The sequence below is a fragment of the Strix aluco genome, chromosome 7 (assembly GCF_031877795.1).
Source record: "Strix aluco isolate bStrAlu1 chromosome 7, bStrAlu1.hap1, whole genome shotgun sequence".
Classification (NCBI taxonomy): Eukaryota; Metazoa; Chordata; class Aves; order Strigiformes; family Strigidae; genus Strix; species Strix aluco.
The window spans coordinates 1,293,295-1,313,823 of record NC_133937.1 but is presented as its reverse complement, the minus strand read 5'-3'; the positions used below and the strand labels follow the sequence as shown (position 1 = coordinate 1,313,823).

Here is a 20,529-nt window from a genome sequence, read left to right as displayed (position 1 = left end):
TTTTCTTTTTTCAAGTTAAAAGAATTTCTGGTCCCTTCCCTCCTCCTTTTTTCACTCCTCTCCTTGCATTTGCCTTACCCAGTCATTGCACTTCCACCAGCACAAAAAACTCCAAAATTATCTCTCTGGGAGATTCAGTGCACTGATGATAAGAGCAAACATCAAAGCCACCATAAATGTCCACATTCAACAATGATACTGAAGTTGCATATCTGCTGAAAGGCCCAGCGTCAGGGAAAAATTAGACATAAAATTTATAGCACTGAGTATACTCCTTCCCTTTCTCTCCACCTTCATACACATGTTTCAGCTTTCCATTTTATGTCCATCCCATGACCGAGCTCTGGCACGTGGTCCACGCCTGCAGTTCTGCCTCCAACTTGCACGGGCTTAATGGCAAAATGCAAAACAGGCTGAACAGCAAACCTCTGCCAAGAGCAGACCCAGATCATGCTTTCCAGTGTAATAATCCCTAAAATAGTGAACCCTGGTAAAGATATAGTTACTACTGATGCTCTCCTGGACAGACTCTCTCCTGGTGAATCTGGTTGACCTCTTGCCCTCTGTGTTACAAATGAACCTCTGGAGGATATAAGCCCTTTCAGCTGTGTAACAGGAATATATTTTCTCTCCAAAACACAAGAAAATGCAACTGGATGCATAGTTAAATAAAGTCCAAACACCACCTTAAAGAGGTGATGTAGAAAGCCAGAGACAGGGGAGATAAAATTAATTAGATTAGGTCATTCTGCAGGATTCTGATCCAGGAAATGAACTGCATGCTAGTGACAAAAATAACAGCAGAAATGTTGTTTATAATTAAACGAGCCAATTGTAGAAGCAAAATAGAATAAGAAATAGTTGGATTTATTTTGTATATTTGCATAAAAATATAAAAAGTATATAATGTATATTGCATACATGTTTATATGCATATCAAATATAAACATGAATATAATATAAAATAAATATACACATATAAATTTTGCAAAATATTCTGGTCCGAGCAGTGCGGTGATGGGATATCACACGGACATTTGGAGCTGTGGCTGCATCTTCAACCAGCAGGTATTAACTGGACAAGGCTACATGGGAAGAGTCATGCTCCTCCATCTTTTAGCCCCTTTCTAGCACACAAGCTCACAGCCTCATGAAGAGGCAGCTATTCCTGTTCTCCACGCGTGACACACATCTAGACCTCTGAAGCAAGGAAGCCACACAACATCGGGGGGGGACGGGAGCTGAAGCAAGCAGCTTTCTTCTGTGCTAGTGCCACAGCCGCCCTCCCCCGGCATGCCTTGCAGTTGTGTGGGAAGCATCATCCACCCGGTGTCATGGCCTTTGGCTGTGCTTCAGCATGGTGCCCCATTCCCATGTCACCAGGTGTTTTTTTGGCAGTCTGAGTCATCATGACAAAGCTACCCCTGAGCGGACCCAAACAGATGGGTCACTATCTGAAAATACATTCAAGGAGAAGTTACGCTGAAGAGGAACACTACAGAATTGGGACAAGATGCAAACGCAGGGGAGAAGAGGAAGAGAAAATAAGTGAAGAGGAGAAGGAGAGATGGAGAGGAGAAGGAGAAGAAGGAGGAGCACAGGAGAAAGAGAAGAAATGCAACATCTCTCGCTTTCCCAAGTCCTTGTTTCGTTAGACCTCAGCTGGGCTCCCTGTGCTTATATGAAAATGCTGGAACCACTCCAAAAGCATTGCTTTGCTTTATGGTGTATAAACTTCTGCAACTTCCAAAACACACAGTACGCTCAAGGCCTGATTCTTTTTTTAAACACAGCTATAATTCATGTACAAATAAATATGTTTTTACACCTTAGTGCTTTCTCAGGCTTTCCGGGAAAATGGATATTGATGAGACAAAATCCAGACCTCGATAGAAAAAAGAGTAAATGGGTGTATCTGTAAGTTTCTTACCCTTCCTCTTTCTCTGCCTCTGTTTACTATAAATCATATATGTGTTTTATATATAGTCTGAAATGTGAGCAATTTCCGTGCAACTCCAGTGAGAGCTGAACCGATACAATGCAAGCTGACCTTGAGAAACTGTAAATGTTAATAAATATTTACCAGAATGTAGAACAACTCCCCAAAGAATGATTTATTTTCAGTGAAGACTAGTGAGGTGCCTGAACCTTGCCATGCCCAGCCTGAGGATATACTATTTTAACTGCATCTATGTCATTCACGTCGGGGGTCCTTCTATTCCTGCGTGTTCTTCTAGGAGAAGACAGCGAAGAACTTCTGATTTTCTGAATTCCCATTTACCACAGATGTGCCTGTGAGTTACAGCTCTTGCATGGCTGTGGGTTTTCCCAGAAGCCCTAAGATTGTGGTTTTTTCTCCAAGGAGCTGCTACAGATAATATTTGCCACTATGGTACCCTGTGCAGACCCCTGAAGCCATGAAAGAGCAACAGACCCAAGGGCATGAAAGCAGAGCTGAACACATATTTATATTTTTAGATTATCCTTCCTTCATTTTGGCAGCTACATAGAGGTTACAACTGGAATGGTGTTTGCCACTCAAAAATCTCCAGATTTCTTCACATTGATATAATGGAGGTATTTGAACACAAACTTTTACAGCGTCTGGACACCACACTCACAAAAACTTTGCTCAGGACCCTTTTCTGCTGATCTTCAAGGGAGCTGGCTGGGCTTTCAGCTCAATGGGAACACACACGGAGCAGAGTTTGTGCAAGTAAAAAATATTTCATTTACTCTGGAGACATGGCTTTTTCCTAAACACACAGTAATGGTGAGCTTTTAGGAGCTGGACAGAAGCTTTTCTTGAACTCTCGTGTCCACAACACACAGACAAGTTTTTTATTGCTCATGTCTCCTGTTGAACTACCCATGCGGGCACGGCAATACCTCTGTAATGACAAAGATGCCTTTCCAAAGGGCTTTTGTTAGCTGTGCATTTTGCTATATGTGTATTATTCGGATATAACGGAGCCAGAAATCTGTGCTATCATGAAACGTGAGTACCATTGTATCATATTAAAAAATAACCGACTCAATTGCAGCGCTTGGGAACCGAAGTGCAAATGCTTTTGCTTGCTGAGTATGTCCAAGGTCCTTTATTTTCCGCCGTTTCCCAGCTAGATGCATTCAAACCAACAAAAATAGCAGCAGCTGTTGCTGAGCGCAGCACTTGCAAGCTGAGCTCTCCTAATCCCAACAGCTGAACTGCTGCACGAACAAAGCGGTGACGTCTCCCCCCACCTAGCAAAAGAGTACAGCATGCTTTTAGTACTAAATATATTTATGTTCTTCCAGGATGAAACAGATTTCCCCATAATAATATTCTTTGCCTTCCAACTTGCTTTCTTACCAGCGTTTCTTTTTGTTAGTCTAGCGAGGGAATATCTCGTGCATATTTATGTTTTCAAGCCTATTGTGGTGCTCAGTATTGCAGGTCTCTCTGTTAGGGTTTTGAAGGTACTTTGCACATCTCCTTAAGGCCAGATTCAGCCACTCTCCTGACCTAAGGCTTAAAGAGAAACTGTAGTTTGCATATCCAAATTATAAGCAGGCTACCTGGTGTTTCTCACTATATCCTTTCCACCTTGTGCTCAACATCATGTTAGTTTTGGGTTAGTTGCATGCTGTGTACAAACAGGCATGGTGATTGGACTGGGTTAGGCTGGAAAATAGGTCAAGACTAAATAAAAAGACCTAAGATGGAAAGAAAAATCATGGAGTAAAAATGAAGGCTTAAAGGTATTCTGTAGGCTGAAATTTTGAAAGATGAATCAAGAATTAATTACAAGTGGGCAGCAGGGTGGCAACTGTCCGTGACAGTGACCTTATTTTCTTTGAAAAAGTCTAGATTCAACTGGTTGGGAAAGCATTAAATGTCGTATCACAATCTGAACACTATGGGACTCTACAGGAAAATAAATTGCAAAATTACACTCTATGAATACACCTAAGTATACACTAAAAAATGTACAGCCCTTAGAAAACCTCAGCTATTTAACAATTAAAGTTGCTTAATCAAATACGCAACTGTGCAAAAACCTGTAATTCTATGTTTTGATTTCTGTACTGAAAATTGATATTCAATGCTTGACAACGTGCACGACTAAGTTTTTTATAAGCAAGGGCATTTGGAAATATATTACAATTTGTGTCTTTCTATAAAGCCCAGAAGTAAATATTATTTTTCAAAAATGTCTAGAAGGAAAAGGCTAAAAAGCAGTGAGGAATGTAAACTGTTTCATGCATAAAATCATTCCAATAAAAAGTAAATAGCACAAGGGTTATATAGCTAAAATATGCAAAACCGAATGGAAAAACTCACTACTGTGGTTTCTTGAAAGTATCACATGGACCTAAACTCTCTAACCTCACACATGAACCAGCCCCGCTCCTGAGTTTGGCTTTGTCTGCAATATAGCACCTATTTTTATGTCTTATTCCTCCTTCCAACCGGAGCTAAAGCCTCTGGCTTGACAGCTCATATCCTGATCTGGCCTCTGACAATATTTGATGGGCTACAAACAGCATCTCATCTTTCCGAACTTTGACATCACCCTTTCCATTAGCAGACAAGCACCAAGAATATGTTTCCATCTACAAAAGTTGTATTTAATTCCATTAAGAATTAAAAATCAAAAGAAAAATAAAAAAAAAGCGCTGCAGTGGTCCAGCCCCATCTGACAGTATCATTAAAATTAAGCATCTTGCATATGGTTAAGAACGGAAGGAAGAAAAAGGGCCAGATCTTCATAACCAGCAGTTTGCTCAGCTCAGTAGCAGTAGTTTCATTGTCAGAAGAATGTGAGATTTACTCAGGTACCTGGTCTTAAATCCCTCACTTAAATCTCAATTTCATCATCTTTAAGGCACCCTAAATGCCTATTCTTTCAACAGGAAGAAGGCTAAAGGATTCCTGGCAATTAAAAATCAAAATTAAGAGATTTCAAAGAGAAGACTGATCTTTCTAATAAAAAACTTTGTAATAGCTAGAACAAAAGCATAGCTATACAGCTAAAAATTTCCACTAATAAATATCTGAATTATGCATCTATCAGTCTATTGGAAGACAATTATGGTGTTTTTTTCCTCACCATCTAATTAATTCACTAATGGTTTTGTTTACAAAACAGGCTAGAGGCTATAATAAATTTCATTGCACTTCATAATCTGTGGCCAGATTTCTCTTAAAACATGAATAAAAATGAAAAATGCCATACTGTCCATTTTAAAAAGGTCTTGTATAGCCCTGGTAAAATGTGGCTGAAACTAAGGCTTCGTTTTTATGCGTCTTTATTAATCTCCATATTATAAAGGAGTTTAGCTTTTAGTGGCCACCATCAAGCCAAAAGGACTTCAAGGGGGTCCTTGAAATAAGAAGAATGTTACTAACTTTGCACCTATTAAAATCAAGCCAGTGAGGGTTGGGAGCACTTTTGAGAAGAGCAAGGGAATTCAAACTAATTTTTACAAATTGAAGAGATGACTTGAAATAAAAGGGACACTGTTTAGTGGTGGCAAAGTGCTGTCCCTAGTTGTCCAGCTCTACCTGAGCATAGGAAGGTCCAGATTGGACTAACACGCCTGGTGCTCCAAGAGGTGAAAGCCAGCTGGAGACTGAGGAACAGGAATGATCACAGGGCTAGAAAGCATGAATTAGATGTAAAGCTCAAAAGAAGCACATTTATTCTTTTAAAGAAGAGCTTCGGGTTCATGTGATAATGGTCTTCAAATGCGTAGAACCCATCCTCAAGGGTTGTATGCATTTGTATTTCAAGCCTACTACGGGCTACAGCAGGGAGATGTTAAATGTTAGGAAAAAGCTTCCTGGGAACCTCCTTCCCTAGAGACTTCAACAACAAATTAGGGAAAGCTGGTCAGAAGTGGTTAGGTATATTGTCTCTGCCTGGATGACGATCTCTTTAGGTCCCTTCCAGCCCAAGGTTTAATGACCATATGGTTAAAATATGTGCTCTAAGTGCCACCGACTTCCACAAAACTGCTGAATGTTAAAACATGATTAAATGTTTTGTCAAGTCAGGGCTAAAAACTGAGACTGTCCTTAATCTGCCTATTGCCTGCTGCCTTCAGGATGTCCAAACCCATATGTTGCCCCTAAGAGTGCCGAAGGCACAACTCTCTCCAAGATTGTGTACGTGCAGGGATGGTGGGTAAGTCTATAGGTTTTCACTGGTTTATCTGTCCTGAGAAGTGAACAAAGGTGTAGCTGAAAACAAGTCTCAATTAAGCTTCTGATGGGGTGTTGATAAAATACATTATTTTTGCAAAATTTATAACAACAGGAGTGATTTAAAATCTCCTTCCCCATCGCTGAGTGATTGTTGGAAGCGATTACTGCATAAATCAATACAATAAAAAGGCATGTCTTCAGACGTGGACCTGATTTTTAGTCTACCTGTGCTCAGCCATCACCTGCATGAATTGATTTCACAATAATGACTCTAATCCTGTATGTTCAGACACTCCAATATATTTATTTCAAGAGCTGTCTAAAATAATCTTGATTTAAATCCAAAATAACTGACCTGGGGCAGATGATTAGAAACACAGGACTTAAATTGAAAAGAAATTAAAGAACAAAGACAATAACAATAAAGTTCAGGACAGGTGATTTATGAAGGCTGAGGACACCTGACCTACATCCCCGTCCTCTGCAAAGTGGTGCTTCATGGGACATGAACCTGAGATGACATTCCTTATTCCAATGTATTACTGAGGCACCTGGATCCCAACAGAGAAGACGCTCAACTGACACAGTGCTGAGAAGTTGAGTTGCAAAAAATACTGGATGCATGTGTTAATCCATGTTATTAAAAACCAAGAAGTCTGCTCCTACTGTTTTCTTTCTGCCCTGCTAAGGGAGGTGTCCACCAGCTGAGCAAGACGTGTCTCGGAGCAGCTTGCACCTACTTGGCAGCCCTCCGAAATGCGGGAGGGTTGTCCTAGGAATGTGACACCACCACCCTTGGGCAGACTGTGGTCTCTGACCCGCCTGTTTGCTTTTCAAACATTGAGGATCACACAGGTCCTGCTGTAAGTGAACAAAAGCCTGTATTGGCTCTTGTTCCAGTGGCAGAGCTAATCCCCATCTAAAATAGCAGAGCCACTACTCAGCTGGTTTCTCTTCTCAAGAGAAGACTGCATAAAAGTTGATTACACAGTCCAGCTGGGGATGAAGAAGGAGAACAGCATCTATAAGGACAAGGCATGTTGCAAGAGCCATCAGGTAGCCATCAAAAACCTGAGCAAACAATGTACAATATCAATGCAAATCTGTTGGAAATGTCTCTTGACATACAAAGAATAAAACCAGCTAGAAAAGCAAGACAAAAAGGTATTTCCACATGTAATCTCTATACAATTGAAAAGAATTTAAATTTTAGGCTGTCTCGCCTAAAAACCATGTACTTGTGTATGAATGCATTGAAGGGGTGACCTCTCCAAACAGCCAGCATACACAGAGGTGTCTGGAAAAACCAGTGTATATTGATACAAACCACATCTGCAAATTAAAACACACACCAATGGGAGCATTATACCTCCTTGGCCAGCAAGACCCAAACTAAGACCTAGACATTCCAATTTCCAACCAGACACCACCAGTTGCCCTCCTGAAGGGTACGGAGCTGCCCTGGGGGGGCGTACCCACAGCAGCCAAGGTTAAGCTATAAAAATCCTCTTCCTTGCAATGTACTTTATTTATTTGATCAATTTGACTCTTGGAAAGCGCAAAAACGTGAATGTTTTCCAGGAACAAATTCCAATGCTGCTATGCACCAGCAGGCTCCCATAACACATTCAAGCAATGAAAAAGTCAATTCCTCTGATACATTTTGCATTAGATCACTTTTAGCCTTGAATTATAAAATATATTTTTCACGGAAAAGATAGAAGCAAGAGGTTTTCTAGGCACAGTTTTGACAAAAAGAATATTTTCTTGTTTTAATAACGAAGAAAAATAATAAAATCTGGAGTGTTAAGCTAAAATTTTAAATATCTTTTATCCTTCTGTGTGCATTCACTGCAATTCAGTATTGGTTAAGAACTACAGAAAATTAGCTTCACCAAGCATTTTCCTGCTTAGGAGAGGGGCACCTACCCCTGAAGAAAATCTCTACAAGGATAGAAACATTTTTCCCATCAATAGCCTTTGGCAGGCTGTGTAGGTGGCACTGGGGCTTCTTGGAGGTTTTAGGGATTTGGACGTCTCCTAAGAACCAAATATTTCTATCCAACCCTGATCTGATCTGATCCATTGAAGTGACAGAGCATGTCCACTCCTGCTTTTCCTCACACCTGGACAAGCATCATGCATCACTAAGATTTAGTTTTTGTCAACACCTTAAAGCTTCCAAATGAATTCTGTGAGAAACCAGAGGTACAGGACTGGCCCATGGCCATCAGTAACAGTCCAATTTGCTTTCCTATCTTGTGGTTTGAGGGTGTCATAAGCAACCCCTCATGAAGGCAAGCTCATGCACCTTCCAGGAACACTTTGAGGTTTTCAAACATTTGACAGCAGGAGTCAAAAAAGCCTTAAAAATGAAAACAAACCTCACAAACTCCTTCACAAGAATCAAACCAAGCCCCAAACTGGTGGGTCCATCACTACAGGTCACCTCAGGTGGAGAAGTCAGTGGTGATGTTAATTTAGGAAACAAATCTCCTGAGCTTTATGCTGTTGTCAACAGGGGGTGAAGGGTGTTCAAAAGGGAGGTTGAGTGCAACCCGAATTAAACTTCTGCTCTAAAACATCCTCAGCAGCAGATGACTATAGAAGGAGTGGGTACAAGACAGCCTTCCCAGGCTACGGCTGAGCTCTCGTGACTCTCTTCCAAAACAACAGTTGCTAATATCCAATAAATAAATAAATAAATAAATAATCCAAACCCCAGGAAGGGACCAGCTTTCTCACGCACATGCTCTCCACCACACCATTTTACATATTTCCAAACAGGAAAAGTCAGAAATAAATCACATGGAGGAGTGAGTCACACTTTTAACACAGAATTTACCCGTTACATCACAAATAATCACTGAAACACTTAATTTTGTCGGTTTTCCAATTCCCAGCACTATGGGTACATTTGGCTCCCGTAGGGTTATGGAGCAGGGAATTCCCCAGAGTTTCATCATGACAGCAGTAACTCTGTTCCCTTTTCTGCTCCTAACTTACAGGAGTTCCTATCATACTGTACTAGTGTCCAGTATCGGAAGCTTCTCTGCGGTCAGCACCATGATGTAAACTAAACTCCCTCTTTCTATTATAAGTTTTTGTATTTACATGGTCATATCACAAATGGGTCACACAACGGCTGCTCTTTCAGTTTCCTTCTGCTCAGGCTTTGTTTTAATAAAGACTGCAGAGCTCTAAATCCAAGCAGAGCAAAAAGCAAGCTCAGTTTTTGTCCTTTCTCTAAAATTCTGCAAAAAATAAGTATTTTTCTGTGAAGTGTTGTCATAGTTCAGACTTTGAGTGTATAGCTTTTGTGATAACTGTCTCCAGACCTGAACTAGAAACTGCTTAGAGGAGACATTGTACCATTACTTCAGTTTTGGTTAAATAAGATTTTAGGCTGCTCTTTCAATTTTAGCACTTAACAGCCACGCAATTCTTCAGGTTGTTTCTAAAAGGCAAACAATACCATAAACAAAGGACTACTTGGAGAGAGATGATGTGTGCTCCTCTCTCAACCCAGTACATAAATTCTTCTTGGTTGCTGCAAGGCATTTATTTGTACATTTTTATTTACTGGGAAACATAATGCAGCTTTCTTCAACCATTAGCAAATATATAATCCCATCACATAATTTTCTTCCAGTTATTCAGAAATAAAAACTCATAACACAGTACTTATTCCAGGACATCACACAAACTTAAAAGAAGAAAACATTACCTACCAGCTCAACTCGTCCAAACCCTCCGACTCCAAGGGTGTCAATGATGTTGAAATCAGACAGTTTCAGGTTGGCGAAGAAGGCAGCTTCGGCTTCATATCTGGATTTTTTTATGCGAAAAAACGGAAATTTCTTAGAGGTGCAAACATGAGCACTGTGCAATACTGTACCCGAATGGCATGAGCGTGGAACAGCCTTTACCTGCTTAATTTCCATCTTATCTCTTACAGTTTGCTTTTATTCACACTCATAGTTTTGCTGGTCCCAGTTATAGCATCGATCCAATGTGCACAGTTTTCCAAGTGAGAAAAGCAAACATACCTACTGCATGCCTACAATGCAAATGTCTGGTACTGCAATTCAACTCCAGCTACCCAGCAAACATTACATTTTGACATTTTCTATTAATCTTCTTGTGGGTGGTTTTTGTTTTTGGTGTCTTTAAGTATTTTTGGAAGATAAAGTCTCTCATAGGAGTTTCTCTTATCCACAGGCTGGCAGTAGTTTCTATAAATGTTTATTGAAAATGGCAAGATCATTAAGGTCCCTGGAGAGAAATCACAGCCAGGTTTTATGAAATCAGATCCGATAAGCTGTGGGCTGGTGTGCAAATGCCTGAAATGTCTTACTTCAGTCACATATCAATATTCCTATAAGAATATCTTCACTTCTTTTCCTCTATAAACTCACTTGGAGTAGAAGTCCCAACCCAGGAGGTCCCAAAATCCAGATGCTCTCTCTTAAGCCTATGTCCAACTGGCTCACAACACAAGTTCACCAAGCCCTTGACTAAGGAAGCATGCAAATCTAACACATGCAAGCCTGCCAAAATAAGCTTCCCATGACTATCCTCATGAATATGATTCCTCTAAAATAGCTCCTTGTCAAGGTTTATAGTATTTTTAGAAAGGCTCGGAGGGGAAATGGATGAACAGGATCCACCCACTCAATAAAGTTTGACATTCAGCTGCCGGAGAAGTCCCTGTGCATGTACAACCTTTGGCCGCTGGTGACACAGACTTGTATGGGAAAAGAGCATTGACGGGATTATGGAGAGAGGCATGGAGGGTGTAAAGGAGGATTTGGCTTGGTTTTCAGCACTTAATTTTAGCCATAATGTGTTGCAATTAACAGATAGACCATAATCCACTGTTTCACCTGGATGCTTCACCTGTGCATGGTAACACTAGCGTAAAGATAAAACTTCATAGTGTTAGCCATGTTCATATGTAAGTATCCACCTGTCTATCTTTTTAATGAACCTTGTTCATCACACCTGCCTCTAATTCAGTAATGTGATGGAAAGGATTTACTGACTTATTCCCTTCAAACAACCTTCTTAGTCTATTTAAAACTGCATTGACATTGGGGGGAGAAAGAGGGAAAAAAAAACAACCTAAAGTTAAAAGGGAAAAATAAAAAGAGATGTCAAGAAAGGTGAAAGGTCCCCCCCATCAAGCCCCAAATCCTATGCAATAAAGCGCAATTTTATCTCGGGGGTGCTGTCGACAAATTTCTTAAGCTTTGCTTTATTATTTATACTGTCACCAGATCCTCTCGGTGACCTTGCTCCTGTGGCCACAGCAGCCCGATGCATCCGATTTTGGAAACCAATCAGTACCAAGCCTGCTCTGAACTTGGGATAACCTTGGGTGACACAGCTGCTTATTGATCGCTTTATACTCATCATGAGGTGCATACTAAATCTGTCACTAAAAAACCTTTTCTAAAGGAAAGACATATTTATATGTTCCCTTCTAAATCACAGCAGACACATCATTTTAGGGGTGACAGAGCAACGAGATAGGTCTAATTTTCATGATAATGTATAGACCAGTTAAATACCCTTAATGATTTATAATTGCTAAGAAGATGGAATCCCAGCATGGAAAATTACCCTTCAACAGTCGAATAATGAATGCAACACTTCAGGTCAAGAAGCCCTGCATTACCTTTACCCAAGGCTTGGGAGTGGAAGGAAGCCATCACGTGCTCCCAGTGAGGCGGGGGACCCTGTCTTCTCCCATGGGCAACTAGTGAGGATTTCTCAATGCTGAGCAAGCAGGGCATGAGATGTCAAACAGCAGTGTGTCAGAAGGGTTAGGGTCTCCAAAAAACATATGGGACAGAGCAGGGAAATGTTTTTTACCCTGTAATACCTCTTACTTTGAAAGACAGCCACGTCCTACAAAAATGACTTATAGTTCATATCATGCAACATGAGAGGACAAAAACTAGGTAAGACATGGCATGGTGCTGGCAAGGCAAGCAGAACGCTAGCCCCAGCCCCTGCAAATTCCACCATTTGTCTCAAAAACCCCTTGGTTCAATGGGAGACAGGATCTCCTGCTCCAGTTCCAACTTCTTAATAATTTTGTGTGTTGAGTCGCAGAAGCCAAATGCTGCTGCTGGCTTCTAAAGTAAAACAATGTGTTCATTTATTATTTTGCTTAGAAAATGTATTTGCAGCATTATTGTGACTGCTTTTTGAAATCTCTTGGCTAATTCTCTTTGACAGACTGCTTATGTGTAGTTAGTACGTATAAGTGCAATGAAGCATATAAAACAAATTGGATGCAGTTTTCTAGATACTGTGCAACAGGCATACAAAACCCAAAAGAAATTCCAAAAATATATAGTGAAACCAAAACACATAAAATCAAGCAAGCAAGCCCTTCACATGCTTAGTAACAACAGTCACATCTGAATTCTGTTTTATTCCCAGCTACAAAGGTCAAAGTCCACTTTCAAATCCAATTCCTATAAACTAACAGGACTGATGCTCTTCAGCCCTGCAAAGCTTAAGAATAAATCTCTTCAGTCACTTAAATAAAAATATCAAAATGCAAATATTCCCAAGCCATCTCCTAAAGCAGAACCCCGGATATAATTCTCATCCTGAAATTTAGAACATGCCGCTCCCTAAACAGAAACTCCTAAGGTTTTGCAGCATGTGCTCCTTGCTCGACAAAATTATAATGAAAAACATGTCTTATTTTATCACCTCCAAAAGAAAAGGGACCCTTTCAAGGCATTGAGAGGGCAGTGCAAAGAAATACAGAAGTTTAAAAATCAGTATTGGTGTGTCTGTAGGAAAACGTTCAGTTCTGAACCAGATTGAAGAAGCCTGATATGCTCAGGTACGGGAAAGGATGTTTAGGATATTCCCTGGGAATATAGCAGAGATGGGATGAATGGTAGAGACAATTTGACCACACTTGTGCAAGATAACTCAGCACTCTGAAGGAAAAATACATGTGTGCTAGGTCAGGGTGTATTTCTTCTGGGTACCACTTTGCAGATGCCACAGCCTCTTCCCATCCAGTACTTAGCAGTCTAATGAGAAAGGCATTTCTATTCTAAATATGCAGCTGTATGCCAGTGCTCTGAGACTTTTCAAACAAGAAAACGATTTTTTGACCTCTGGAAGAGTTGGTTATTTAAGTTCCTAAATTAATAGATAAGAGGTGTATTGGGAGGACATCTCAGGCAAGCTTGGAGGCATGAATGCAGATCAGCGTCACACAGTGACATTCTGGAGCTACGCACATGCAAGGCTCAAACTTTCTATGCTGAGATTTTTGGGGTTTTCTGACTCTAGTTCAAGTAGACATAATTAAGAAAGAGCCCTTCTCTGGATATGTTGGTAATTGTGCTTCTTGCCCCAGCTATCACAGGTCAAAATGCCTAGAAAATCATAGCTGAAAGTGCACAAAAAGAAAAGATAGGGAGAATGTGTGATCCAAACAGGGAGAAACAACAAAAAGTCTGTTCTGTAATATAGAGCTTTTAAAATTAAAGCTGAGATTTTCACAAGAGCTTGTGGGAGGCCAGGTATCAACTCCCAAAGCACTCTTAATGTGACTTTTTTGCTTATTGAAACCAGGTTTTGTCACCTATCCTGCCAAACCAACCCTGCCAGAGCTTATAGTCCACTCCTGCAGCTAACAGGAGAGGTATCTTCACCACAGGGGATGTCAGAAAACAGCACAGGAGATGTTCAGATCTAGGTGAAACATGGGCATCCTGCAGAATCTCCCACACTCTTCTCCAAGGGTTCTTGCAAATCTGAATGGCAGAGGTACCTACAGAAATCTCACTCAAATGACCAGCTTTCTGTAACAACCTTGACCTAATGAGTATCAGTGCCCTCCTATGGAAGAGTTGGGGCTTGGGACCACCACTTCTTTCTCTCCCTCCAAATAAAATATATACTCCTAAGGAGCTGCTAATTAAAATGTCTTGATTCAGTCTCCTCTTCAGCATGGACATGCATCACATGCAAGAAACTAGAGTAATCAGGGGGATCAGGAGTAAATACCATCTTCCACATGTCCTGTGACTTTGAAACAGCAGCGCAGGAGCCACAGCCCAAGCATTTGGGCAATGCCTGTTATGCAGAACAGGAGAGGAAAACATGTGGCTTCTTGCACTGCTGGAGGTTTCCAACTCTTTAAATAAGTGATTGCCTCCTAGGATGGCAATTACTCTGAAACACATTTCAAGCTTTTCCTCCCAAAATTCTAACAACAAAAAAATAAATCATCTTACCTAGGCGTCTAAAAAGGATAAATGAGAAAATACAAGGAGTAAAGGTTTGTAATTACCCAACTGCTCAGCTTTACTAAACTAGCTCACAATTGCTATCACATGAGCTAAATGTGTTGGGTAACATTAGACATCTGTTACCAAACTGTCATCTTGATAGAAAACTTGGCTTCTTTCCACCTGCACGCTGCCAACTAGACATAAATTGCAACCAAATGGGAATCAACCACCAACTCCCTGATAAGAGCGAATGTAACAATTTTGGGTGGATAAAACCAGAATTTCTTCCTCAGTGACAGAAACCTGCTCATTTAACAGCTATTTTGTCAGCCTTGTATTCAGTTTTGTCGGCTGGTCTGATCACTATATCACCCATCGTTGAGGTAACGCACTTCTGCAGATAGAAATATTGAATCTCTGCAAAGACTAGAATAACTTGAGTTGCAGTACTTGGATGGTGATGATCAGACCCAGCCTGCAAGAAGACACACATGAAATGAGCCTAAGAGCCACAGGTGGGGTGGGGGGAAAAATATATCACAAAAGGAAACCATATTTCTGTGTCCAGTAAAGAAGAGAGTCCATCTCCTTATGATTCTTAAGATATAGCTAGATCCTTAAGATATAGCTAATTCTTTTTTTTTTTAGCATGCTGCTTCAACTGATGCGACACTTTAAAAAAAAAAAAAAAAGAGGTTGTGATAAATGAGAGTGTAAATTTCCCCAAATCTTGGATTTTATGACTATTTTTTCTATACCTCTGAACACACGTGTTTTAGCCCTGGTGGAATAACCCACCTGGGTCTAACCTGCTCATGGCACTTGGCTGCTGTTCACTTGCCTGGTACCCTGAAGTCATGGCAGGCTTTCTAGATTGGATTCATGCTACTGAGTTAAGAGAGATGCAATTCCAAACGTGAAGGAAAAGTGGCAGAGGACGTGGATCAAATTGATGTTAACAAGGAGGCTTTGTTATCCAAAAGCGATGTTAGGAAGAGCAGATGAAGCAAATGGTGGTAGAGCTCCCATGTCTACTTCCACGGCAGCCAGGCCTCTTCTCTACCTGCTCAAATGACTCCAAAAAGCTCAGGTTTATGTATTTCTAAGTGATTTTGGACAAGGGTAAATCTATGAATGGTCATATGGGTGAAAGTGAAATAAAAAGCACCCTGTGTAATGTCCACACGAGATTCTTACCTTCAACTCCACCCTGTTTTAGTGGGGCTCAGAAGATTTAGCCACTTTCAGGCAACAGACAGAAGCATGGCACAGCGACAGTGTATTTTACACAACCAAGATCCAGAGTCTGGGAATTCTTGAAAGCAAATACTTGAGGGGCAAATCTCTGTTTCTTTATGGTGCATTGCCAGTCATCCTTTCAGAGGTCCCACCCTGCATGCAAAACCCTTCTTATCTAGCATTCCCTCCAGATATCAATCCATTTGGGTCAGTACACTTTGCCGGGGGAGAGGTTCCTTGACAAACCATTGCAGAAAAAAAAAAAAAAAATACCCAAGGGTATGAAACCAAAATCCTGTTGGGGAAGACCGTAACATGCCCATCAGACTTCTCTAAGAGTCTGATCCTGCAAGGTCAAGAGCACTCTTCCGTCTCCATGGACTACTATTAGCTGAAAGGGAGATGCTCACCCCAGTTACACTTGGGCAGAGCAGGCAGTGATAGCAGAGAATAACTATTTCCTAGATACTGTCCCTCTGTATCAGAAATGCCTGTTTCGTGTTTCTTCCTCTGGGTACCAGACGTCCATCTCTCTCACAACGCACAAATGCACCTTTTAACTTCCAAATGTCCCTTTCAGATAAACGCTGGTATCGGTAAGAACAAAACCATCAAGAAAAAGACCAGCTCTTTACCTATTTTACTGTCAATTGCATAACGTTACAGAAAAGCTGAATTCATTTCAAGCTCTGTCACATTATTGCAATTTATTAGCTCATTCATAAATCGGGATCACAAAATTGTTCCAGGACATCTCCATTGGCAGTGAAAGCACCCATCAAAGACAGTGAGCTGTTGGGTAAAAGTACTGGCATAAGACGATTGTGATATCTCCCATCGGCAGTTAAGGTCACCAGTGCCCACCCAACAACCAGGGAGCACTGACATGCCATTGCCCTAAACACAAATGGGGTTTTCTGCCCTTTCAGAGAGACAATGGACTGATGGCATGTTAGCATGCTCATAACTCCTGCCTGGTATTTGCTATCCCAATGCTAACTCATTCCTGGGAGGGATGGGTGCTACAGTGTTACCCACACATCTTGACTTGTTAGAGAGGATTTACTTGCGGATGAGGATTTGCTGCCCTGCACCAAAGAAGACCAAGGAGAAGGACATCAAATTAATTTTCTACTCTTTCAGGTTTTTCTTAATTGCAAACAACACTGAAAAAGTAAAAGGTGTATCTCCATCTATCTACATGTAGCTGTAGATGGATAGATATAGGGAGAAAGTATGATAACTAATAACCCAGCTTTTCCTTAGTTCAGGTCTCCTTCTTCCAGACCATCCTTCTGAGGTCAGTAATGCAGTGGCTTTAACTCCCGATTTAGCTGCTATCACTTCCTACGTCTTACACCTTCACCTGAAAATCCAAATAAAGAGAGATTTCATTTGGATTTTTAAAAGCCATGTGCTAGTGGTGACGATGCAAATTGAAAGCTACAGCTGCATGGACCATTGCATTGAAAAGAAAGGCTGTCTTTCTTTTCAAGTTCATGTTGCTGGGGATGAGAATTTCTCTTGGACCCACCAGCACCTGAACTTGCAGCATACTTGCCTTTAATGACTTTCACATCAGGAGAAATAGCAAACCTCCTGGTTTAGATTTTCTTACAGAAAGTGAACATTTGAGTGGCAGCTAAAACAGACATTAAAGCTATGGCATCTCTAACTTCCTCTGGAAGGGGAAGGAGATCTGAAATTAAAAACATAAAGTTAAAAAACTAACAGAAATTATTTTTTCCTCCTATTTTAAAACCACATTACTTTTCAATTAGAACTCAGCAACATGAACATGATATTATGCTGTTATAATAAGCTGTGCTCATCGTAAGTTGTTTCAGTAGTTAAGCAAACAGAAGATTCGTTTGAATTATGGGGCTTTGAAGACTTGCTATTGCATGGAGACCAATTTCACTGAAAAATGTAATTGAACACACTCAAATAGAGTCAGTTAAAACAGCTCAGAAAGACCTTCTCATCATCCATGCTCTTTAAAAAGTCTTAACTTCGAAGCTAATATTGTTGAACTAAATGTGCCAAGAGATTGGTAACACCTTATTAAACATCTTATGCCTATTGCATTCAGTACCTCCCATCTAGCAACAGTGTGAGCACTGAAGTGGTACCTTATCTGAACACAGGATGTTCAGGGAAAAACTTTATTAGAAAAAACCCCCTAAAATCCAAATTTCACCTTTTTTTTCAAATGTCCATGTATCTAAGCTCACAATCAAACTGCTCAGAGAAAACAACCCTTCATTCTCCAGTTCAAGCATGTATAAGGGTTTTGTGTAAATGTGGGTGTACTTTGACTGCCTGCCCCCCATTATTACACATCCATATAATGCTCAAGTGCCAGAAACAAGACAAAATTTTGGTGGAAGAACCAAACAAACTGGGATATAAAATGCCATCTGACAGGAGTGAGGGGGGGTGATAATGCCATACAGGTATAAAGCAGAGTGCTTTCAATAGAGCACAAGGTTATCAGGATGGCTTTTAGGGAATAGAGTTCTTGGTTTTCACTGAAAGTCAAAGGGAGCTCATCACTGAAATATGTATTTTATTTTCTAGATGGACATGTTTCTCCTTCAACTTCTAATGAAACAGCCTGATGCTTCCAACAGGACTCTCTCTCAGGGTCCTACTTCGGGAAGTCCTGGTTTCAGCTTTGGTTGAAATAACATTTGCACTTTTGTAATATGCCTAACACCAAGAACATCCTGAAATAGTTCAAACAAGATACTCTACAGAATAGACTGACTTACAAAAACATGACTTTAATCAATTTTAATTAAAAGGGGAGGAGGGAGGATGTGGAGTATTCCTTCCTCTGGTGGTGTTTCCTGTTCTGTACAGTATTAAAAGATATTGCTTAAGGAGGGGGGTTGTTTCTTCTCCTGCCCCCCCGCCCCCCACATTTTTTTTTTGTGTCTTTTTTTTAACTCTGGATGTTGCCAGCTGCAGACCAAAGCAATTGACTCGTTGCCATTGTATTGCATCTGTATCTTCACTCAGCAGTGAGGGATTGAACCCAAAATAGTTGCTGATAGCACTATTGTGTATGGTATGCTTGTTAACCTGGGTGGGAAACTCATTGGTGACAATGGAAAAATAAAACATGAATAACTGTCTGACTCCAAGACAGGCAGCAACAGCACAACCTGAAATTCCACGCTAAACACGATTCTAAGGAAAAGCAATGATTTTTCACAGCACCTCAAATACTGCACTCGGACCTTGACAACTTTATTTCATTTCAATGAAAATAACATCAAATATAATATGCAAGATCATTTAAAAATGCTATTTATCAACATATGTTTTCCCCAAATAAATTCATGTTCAAATCACAAATTTGAACAAATCAAATTTCTGTAAAGCATTTCCTGGACAATTCAACGTTTTCGTTAGAAAAATCCCTACAAGTTTTCCTTGGGCAATGTATATTGTCACAGTTGCTGGGTGGAAGAAATATTGGTTTACTACTCTCCATCTACATATACTCCCATATCATCACATTTTGATGTCAACAGGTATGCAGTGCTGGTTTTTTTTTTTTTCGTTTTACAGTGAGATTTGTAAGGAATTTTAGCTGAAATATTACACCCACTAGATAAAAGGTAGCTATTATATGCTTTAGCTCATTGTAGTCCACTGAGTTTCATCTCCCGGCCATCTCATCCCCACTTCCAAGAAAGTTGTTGGGTTTGGGTTTTTTTGTGTGTGTGGTTTTCTTTTTTTTCCCTCCCTATAGCTGTGCTCATTACAACAGAAGTGTGGGGTAAGGATCACATTACAAAGAAACATTTATCATGCTCTTAGACACGTGCATTGCAAAGAGAAAGCTCTTCTGCCTGGCTGATGGGAATAAACTGAGAGCGCAAAGCACTTGAGCTGGCTTTTTTATCTTTGCTATGCCAGCACCCTGCAGTATTATGTCTTAATGGCCTTCTTGGCGCATTTCTCTCCTCACATGCTAATGTTAACATGAATAAGCAACGTTTCAGAATAAAATATTAAATTTGTGTTGTTGGGTTGCAGCACAACATCTAACATCCCACTTCAGGGTGACACGGCTGGAGTCAAAAGCAGTTCATTGAAGGATTGCCAGGGACTCTCTGCCTATAGCATATTCATTCCTATATAACTCTTCCTAAATCATGGGTGACTACCAAGATAAAATCTAAACCCCCAGATTCACCAGCTGAATCAGCTATAGTTTGGGTATACTCAGCAATCCCAAATTCTATTGTAGCACTCACACTCTAACTTTTAAAGTAATACAAAGTCAGTGAAAAATAAACCTCTTATGGTGATGTAAACTGTCCTTGAATAATTTAGAAGGAAAAAAAAAGTATTACGGTAAGGAAGGAGACAATCGCTAACTTCCCTCTACTCTCCTCACTAGCTCTAAATTTAACAGTCTGGATCTGTAGACGAGAAAATATATTTGGAAGAGAAGGCATCAAGGGGTTTTCCTTTCACCTTTCTGATTGACCAGAGAAAATACCTACAGATTCCTTATTTTTTCCTTTGGAAAACACCAAGGAAAACCCGTGCCTATGAGAAGTACTCAGGAAAAAAGCATTTCACATTAAAACTCAAAATGACCTTTGTAAGGTAAATAAATCCCAGCTACTAAACTTGGTTCAAAGGTGCCACTACGTACCACAGAAGAACACCACAGTTATTTTAAGGCAACTTGTTGGGAGTCATTGGGGAAGAGCCATGGCCATGTTACAGCCTTGGAAGGTGAGATGTGATCTCAAGGAAAATTCAAACTACAGCTTAAAATTGCTTAAATCACGGTTAGTT

The 20,529-nt window shown here is 40.4% G+C and overlaps 1 protein-coding gene across 2 annotated transcripts in view; it reads right to left on the bottom strand.

The window, feature by feature from the left end:
- PRKG1 (protein kinase cGMP-dependent 1) overlaps positions 1-20,529 on the bottom strand; it is a 533,626-nt gene that overhangs the window by 22,997 nt on the left and 490,100 nt on the right. For both annotated transcript variants that reach the window (XM_074830170.1, XM_074830169.1), the window contains exon 10: positions 9,922-10,018. In XM_074830170.1, the coding sequence (XP_074686271.1) occupies positions 9,922-10,018 (97 nt within the window). The remainder of the gene's footprint in view (positions 1-9,921; positions 10,019-20,529) is intronic.